At 43.2% G+C, this 8,103-nt stretch overlaps 1 protein-coding gene across 1 annotated transcript in view; it reads left to right on the top strand.

Moving 5' to 3' along the window:
- The window catches only part of LOC111665348 (uncharacterized), a 19,302-nt gene extending 11,199 nt beyond the window's left edge, over window positions 1-8,103 (top strand). The window contains exons 11-13 of the mRNA XM_087177676.1: window positions 692-976; window positions 1,678-1,779; window positions 5,906-8,103. Of these exons, the coding sequence (XP_087033802.1) occupies window positions 692-976; window positions 1,678-1,779; window positions 5,906-5,910 (392 nt within the window). The 3' untranslated portion in view covers window positions 5,911-8,103. The remainder of the gene's footprint in view (window positions 1-691; window positions 977-1,677; window positions 1,780-5,905) is intronic.

Raw genomic sequence — 8,103 nt, forward strand, 5'->3', positions numbered from 1 at the left:
CCACCCCCACCCCCACCCCCAAACATCGTTACTGCGCCAGAGAGGTGTAAAGCACAATGTCAGACAAGAGTGTAACTTCAGAAGTGGTCAGCAAATGTTCCAGGAGCGTGAGTGGTTGTTGATCCTCCTCCGTGTGTTTTTGGAGTGATAGTGTTGACAGAAGGAAGGGTTTCACCGAGAGGAATGGGGTGATTAATTTGGGTGAAAGCCCAGGGGATGAGTGGCTCACTGTTTCCCCAGACAAGGCCTCAGTGTGTGTGTGTGTGTGTGTGTGTGTGTGTGTGTGTGTGTGTGTGTGTGTGTGTGTGTGTAGGTGTGTGTATGTCCTCCTTGCTCTGCTAAACAAGCTTTGCTTCTGTCTAAACTGATGGAACCAAAGATCCAGACACACAAACACAGAGTCAGTAAAAGCTGCTCAGCCTCTGTTCTCTGTCTGGGTTTTGTTTCCAGGACGACTTGTGTCATTGTGTCCTCGGGGCACGGAGATTGACAGGCGATGTGCTCTGTCTCTCCATCTCCATTACGAAGACACAGGAACAAACATCTTTCTGTTGTCTGTGATTGACGAGCTCAGACATTAAATTTGTGACCCATTGCACTTGGACTGAAAGTAAAATCAACTTTTTCAGCTCAGCAGTTAATAAAAGAAAATATCAGAATATTCTATTAAACATAACCCTTCTCTCTCCAGTTTTACCCAAACCAGAGGTGAGCCATGTGACCACATCTTCAGGGGTCACCGAAGCCAACTGCACCGCCCAGTCCCGCCCTGCAGCCGAAATCATGTGGAACATCGGCGGGGACAACCGAACACTCGGACCACCCATTTCCTCCGCCTACGATCAGGGCGACGGCACCACCATAGTGACAAGCACGCTTCTCTTCCAATCAGGGCTGCTCAGCGAACTGTCCGTCAAGTGCATCGTGCACCACCAGGGTTTAGAGAAACCCATGACGGTGTCCCTCAACAAACATGGTGAGGAATAATCAATATAGTGTTGTCCTACCACTGGAAGTACCCCGCTGAGTAATCTATTAATTATATGTCAGTATCAAAGAAGCAGCCAGGAAGTGAGAAAGTAATGAAAACACAATATAAATCCACAATATACAAATGGATGTAACACAATAACAGATCATGGGTTATAAACACTTTCTGTAATAAATAATCTAAAAGCAAAAATCTTATGAGATGGGTGACCCTGGGGCAAAATCTTATCAAATGGGGGTCCGTCCGTCTGATTTTTGTCAAGACAGGAGAATAAAAGCACGACATGTCTCCTTTAAAGGGAAGGAAACTTTAGGTGTTAAAGCAGCACAAGAAGCAGACCACAGTTGTATTGTCTCAAAATGTTGCAAACTGTGGACTAGTCATGGTCCCCATCTTTTCATGCTGAGGTGTGGTGGAAACAAGGCTTGTTTTGTCCATGTGTGTATTCTCAGCTATTTTAGTCACAGGTAATTATGGCCGCTTTGATACCATCCTGAATCCTGTAATGCCTCAGCATACGGGAAGAATTTTTTTCTTTTTTCCGCATAAAAGAAGTGTTATTCTCCTGCATGTTTTAGTCCAGATGTTGTACATTTCATGTGCTGTACTTTAAAACATAAACAGCTCTGTGGAGTTAATGTAAGCGTGTGTTTGTGTGTGTGTGTGTGTGTGTGTGTGTGCTGCAGTGGGTCCAGCCACGGTTATCCTCCTCTCTGTGTGCGGTGTGGCAGCGGTTCTCCTCCTCTGTCTGTGTGTGTGTCTCTGCAAGTGCTTCATCTGCACTGAAGGTGAGTTGTGAACTGAGCGTTTACTCTCTGTCCACATTTGTCAAGTCGTTACTTATTACACTTTGATTTACTCTGCTCTAAAATAGCTCAGAAAACAACAGGGTCATGCCTGTTCTCTAGTGGTTTTCCAGAGGCATTTTAGGAAGTGGAGGGGGTGGTTGCAAAAGAGAAAAATGACTGTAACTCCTGTTGGGAGTGTATCTATAGGTTGGGAATTTCATGGGCTATAGAAATTAGCAAAAATATACTGAGTATTTTGAGATTATAGTCTTCTTTATGGGCATTTCTTTACTACAGGGGAGAAAAAACCACTCAGCTGATTGTTTTTCTTGTGGCCTGTTGCACCGGCCAAGTTCTGAGTGCCTCTTGTCATTGTAGTGATTATGATGAAGTGTTCACATTTTTTCTGGTTCCATAAACAGAAAACATCCTGGGATTTTATGAGCCCCTGACACACCGAGCGCAGCCTCCAAGAACTACAGTGCCACAGCCAAAGTCTGACTGATTAAACATGTTTCCTTTTCAATATTTTTAATTTAACAATGGTTCACATGACTACATGGTCTTTCAGCTCATTGTTATGGTTTTACGCCCTGCAACTGTTTTCAGTGACAAAGCTCTAAAAAAATTTAAAAAACCCACTGTGCGCCGACCTGCCCAGCACCAACCAGCAGACGGACAAAGCGAACAACTTTCTGGTGAACAGAGTGGAGCGTTTAGCAGCTAAAGAGCCTGACGTTTCCCTCAGGAGTTAGTGGAGACCATCAGCCACCACCATGTCTTCCAGCAGCTGATACGAGCTTGAAGCATGAGCAGTTTTGATTGACAGACTTCAGCTCCCACCCCATGTCTTTGGGCGTCTCTGATTGGTTAGGAGGGTGAGGCTCCCTCAGACACTTTAGAAGGGAGCTTTAAAGTTGCTTTTGACACAAGACTACAACTGTGCCTTTAATGAAGGTTTAAAGAAACCATAAGACGAAAGCGTGAAATGCCTCACATTCATCCGAAAACACACTGCAAATGTCAACCGGCAGTTACTTTCCACACAGAGGTGCCAGGGTGGACGCTTGGTCATGTGTCATCAATGCTCCTTTGACTCCTGTCAGCACCTTTCCCCGCTATCTTTTCCGGGTGTCGTGGAAACAGTGCGGTTGCCAGCTGCGTAATGTGGCGTGTGGACCGCTGCCCGATTCCCCTTTATCGTAAATTCTCTGTCCACCGGGGAGAGAAAGGGACAACCGAACTTAGCTGAGCAATGACAGAGGCTTCGGCTGACGTTGTTGCTGGCCAAACAAGAGTTGAGGAAGAAAAATAATCAAGATTAGGACAGTCCCACAGCTATTCTCGATTTAGCAATGTGGAATTTAGCTTGAATATTGGGTTTTGTGTCACATGAGCAAATAGAAATCCCAACAAATACCCATAAAAGGTTTTCTCAACAGCCCAAAAGTTCTTTTAAAGCAATGCATTTCCTAAATAGACCTCTCTTTAATCAGAAGCTCAAAGTGATTAATGAGTTTTTCCTCCAGCTCCTCCTCATCCTTGTTTTCTTGCGCGATAAGAACGCCGAGGGCGCACACTCACATTTTCCCAGTGTCCTAAAGACGGAAAGCTGCTGCCACATCTCCTTCATTCCTACGTTCTTCGTCACCTCGTCATGTCAAGTTCCAAAAACGGTTCCAAAAAACCTGGCGCCCGCATGGGTGGCACACAACAAAGGCCTCAATCACGCTGTTGATTTAAGAGTGTTTGTGTTTTCACCACATCCCTGAGTCGTGAGACACTCAGGGACAGTCTTGACAATCTCAGTTACTGTGTTTGCATGTGATTGATAGTGTTGTGTTGGACCAGAACTTGCTCATGTGTCTGTGGGCTGAAATTGCAGCTATGAAAATAGCTTTTTTCTCAGGATATAAAGTTCCCGTTTACTTGAGAATTTCCACGTTGCTTGAAAGTCTCGGCCCACGTTTTCCAACTCTTTGGATCCTGAGCAGAATAACAAGTGGTTGCGCTGATTGTCTTGAGTTAGCAGCCAGAAGAAAAGACCCTCTTTTTCTGTCTAATCCCTTGCACTGAGGGGTGTGGGGTGGGGGGGACATTAGGGGCCTGGAGGAGGGGGGGATCAGCGACAAGGAGGAACCAGAGCCCAAAGTTGACAGCCTGCCCAGTTGATAACAACGCGGCCTCTCACACTTGACTGTACAGACACACACATACTGTACTTCCCGGTCTTGGCTTGGATGAGATGTGCCAGGAACACAGGCTTTTACTGTGACAGGATTCAGATTGTAGTTCAGGGGAAAACTGCATCAAGGCCTCCGTCTTTATTCAGAGCTAATTCTGTCATTTCCTTTAAGTCATCGCCCTTGACAACAGCTTGTAGAGACTACACAGTGAATGATATGACACTTGATGACTGGGCAACAATGGGTTTCACACACTTCAGACATGTATGATTCAACGTGCATTAATATGGATCAACATTACAACAATTGGCAGTGATGATCAGAATGACAAAAAAACTGCTCAAACTGTGAAATATAATTTTGTGCTCTTGTACGACTCAGTTGCTCAGAGTAAGAAACTGATTGAGGAATTACCTTTTATGGCCTTTAATGTAAGTGGGTGCACTTCCTGTCTAAATGAGAGGCAAAGCCGTCAGCCATGTGAAAGTAAGAGCTGTTCAGTTGCAGGGAAACCCACCATGAATGGCCTGAAAAGTTGTGATATGTCTGCGGCTGAGGTCTAACTGCGAGCCACAAAATAACTTCTGTGGTTCCCTCTGCATCAGTGGGTGTAATTCAGCTTCTGCTTGCTTCAGCCACGGTTGGAAAATGGGGTCAAGGTCTGAGGTTCTTCCAGTAAAACGCCGCTCGGCTATTTGTGTCTGTGTTTTCCGGGCGGAGATGTACAGGCCATAAGGTACGGCGGTGGGCACAGCTACAAGGGCAGGAAGCTGACCACAGATAAGAACCATTTCTTCATGAAGGCACATGTTCTCAGAGGCACCTTTCAATCTGCAACACCGCAGGAAGTACGGGGGAGGAACCACACCCGGGCCGGCACACAAACATGGCCCCCCTTTGAATCATAAGGGCAGGACTGAGGGTAACACCGATTGTTCCTTAGAGATAAGAGGTAGAAAAACTGAACACCAATTTAAGTTCTCTTTAAAAAAAAAAAGAAAAAGCAGCAGCTTTTTCACATGATGAAGGTGACACCTGCTGGTCACTACACTGCAAAAAAAAACAAACAACTTAAACATTAAAATTATTTTAATAATAGGGCTTTTTTCTTTTTCTGCAGTGTTGATTCTCTGTCACTCACAGCTGACTTAACTCTAGTGAGCTCTCAGGCTGCATGTGTCGATTCATCATCAACACTATAGACTTTTTCTGAATGAGCCACCTCTAAAATACACATTGCTGCCACATGTACATTTAGGTGTGGCAGGCATTTAATTATGGCTGTGGAATTCCTGCAGTGTTTCATTATTGTGTGCATGCGGTCTTTTTGGATCCGAGTGGGCGTTCTGGGGACTCTGTGTGTGTGTGTGTGTGTGTGTGTGTGTGTGTGTGCGCCCAGACATGTATGTGCTGGCTGTGTTTATTTTTGCATTCCTTTGTGGGATTTACATCAATACAGCTTCTGCTCATGATCTTTTCTTGCCTTGAGAAAGTCTCAATCTTCACTAGACTTTCTTGTAAAAACAAAGTTCCTATTTATTTTATCATTTTTATTTTTGCGTCACCTGCTGCCATAAAATAATATGATGAGTAAACATGAGTTTCGTGATGTAAGGTTATCTAAAATATCTAAAAATCAACCAGAACATTTTCATAAATTTAATAAACAAGCTAATTTAATTGTTAAAGTGTTTGCATGGATCAACAGTAGAATCCATCACCTAATGGGTAAATAATGACGACTGGCCAAAAACCTAATGTCATCCAGCTTGAGCTTTTACTGATGAAATCTCAGGGACGCCATGTCAGGAAAGGGATGTTGCAGCCTGCAGAGGAAGGATTTAACCCGTGTGATCAAATGCAAATAGGGAAATGAAAGATTTGTGAAAAGCTCCTGCCGGCCTGACCAACTCACTGTGTGTCTCTCCCCTCCTGTCCAGATTGATTTGGAGCCCCTGCGTCACCACTGCTTTGATGAAGGTCCAGCAGAGCTCCGGGCCTGACCTAGCTGCTCAGCACCGTGCCCTCCATGGAAGGGAACAGAGCTTTCACAGAGCGCAGCCAGCAACACTGCTGGTTCTGCTTCCATCAGCTGAGAAGATACTGCTAGTAAGAAGAACTAAAAACCACTTTATTTAATGCTAGATTTTACACTCACAGTTGAAAGGTTGCTTTGATGATTGAGGAATCCTTATAAGAATAGAGGGTTTTATCAGTATACCTTGTGCCATCATGGAGGTGCAGTGGTTGGGGTCAATACACTCCAAACTTTAGAAGAGTATTGCAGTGGGTGTATGATAAGTTCTATATTTTTTTTTATTTAGGTTGTAGCATGAGTTTGCTCACTTAGATTGAAGTGTTTTGACTTCGTTGGGGAGATTATTATAATTATCATCACTATTTTATTATCATTATAAAGAAAATCTGCTTCATTTTAAAAAATCAACTAATATCATGTAGATGGAACTAAATAAACTGCCGGGTCTTTGCCTTATTTTTCCCTATTACTGCTGCCGCAGATCTTTTACTTTATAGAAGTTTGTAAAAACTCAGCACTGTCAGTTAAAAGCAAGTAATTCATATATTTTTTCAGAACACCTTGGGCTATTTAAAGGTCCCCTGTTGTATTAAGGTAGATGTGCATGTCTTTTTTAATTATAAAGCAGGATTACTGTAAAAGTATCAAAGCGCTCAGTCCACAGAGAAATGCACACAGCCTGTATTTAGAAAATGAGCCCTAAAACGAGCTGTGAGGAGTTCCTGAACTTTGTGATGTCACAACAAAACAGTCACAGCTCTCAGCCAGAAGAGAGGCTCACGGCCTCCTTTCTTCTGATTGGCTCACCGACCTGTTGTTACTCGAGCTCCAGAGAGAAGTCTGAGAGAGGAGATGTAAAACTACATGTTTTTGGTTCTTAAAACCACAAATAAATCTTCTCATGAATCAACACTTGTAAAATACGGGACCTTTAAATCTGTGTGCTACAGTGATGTCCCAAAAGTTATGAACAGTGATTGTAAAGACCCCTCAGTTTAAAAAAAAAAATCAATAAATCATAAAAAAAAAAAAAAAAGTTAAAACACAGACAAAAACACAAACAGCACTCAAATCATGTAGGACCCACATCACTCACAGCTGACTGAGAAAATAGTCTTTCAGGGCCTTTACTGTGCTTGAAAATGGCCACCACGGAGTGTTACATCACCTGAAAGCCCCCCGCCCCCAGTTTGTGGTTGTCAAATAGAGATGAAGGATGATTAAGAGGGCGCCTCTTGTGATATAGACCTGCGAGTTACAGGAAATCAAAAGGAAGCGGTAGAACTGAGGCTAAAGTCTGACCCCGCTCTGTATGACTCACTGCGAGGATGGTTTGAGTGGGAAAGAATGACAGGTTTGTTACAGTATTATTAGCTGCACTGCTGTGCGGGACAGAAGGGTGGTCGACGTTCTGTGGTTCACACCGCCCAAACGATTCCTGTGTGGATCAAACCACAGTTGTAAATCACTGATCTGACGTATGTGAGACAGTAACAGGAGGCGTTTGTGTCTCGTTTTTTTTTTTTTGTGTGTGTGTGTGTGTGTGTGTGTGTATGATCTGAAAGTGAAAAAAAAATCTGGAGTGTGTGTGTGTGTGTGCACGTGCATGCAAGCTTTCGTTTGCATTGATGTACAGTATTTCATCACCAGTGTTAGAGTTTAGTCTTTTATTTGCATAAAATATTAATATCGGCCTTCATGGGCTGTGTACAGTGATGTTAGTTTTGTAGAAAATCTTATTTCTCAAAAAGAAAAAAAAGATCATGTATTCTAACATAGCTGCTGGACGCTTACATTTATACTTAACATCTACTTTCACATGGAAGTCTGTATATTAAGATGATTATAAGGTTTAAATCTTGATACGTACCTACAGTGATGTTAGAAATCTTTGCGAAAATACTAAAGCTGCTGTAAAACATTCAATTTTTCCACATTCCCACTTCCCTTTCCGTTTTAATATTTCTGTCCTCGGTGTCAACAGTGTTTTGCTTTTGAACAGTATTCACTTTGTAGTGTGTGTAAGAGTTGATTAATGGTTTCCTGTACTGGTGCTGATCCCCCTCGGCACCAGCTGGAACAAATAAAACCTTTAGCTGC

This window comes from Seriola lalandi, unplaced genomic scaffold (genome assembly GCF_002814215.2).
Source record: "Seriola lalandi dorsalis isolate HSWRI2012SDOR001 ecotype SW California unplaced genomic scaffold, Sedor1 jcf7180002054630, whole genome shotgun sequence".
NCBI lineage: Eukaryota > Metazoa > Chordata > Actinopteri > Carangiformes > Carangidae > Seriola > Seriola lalandi.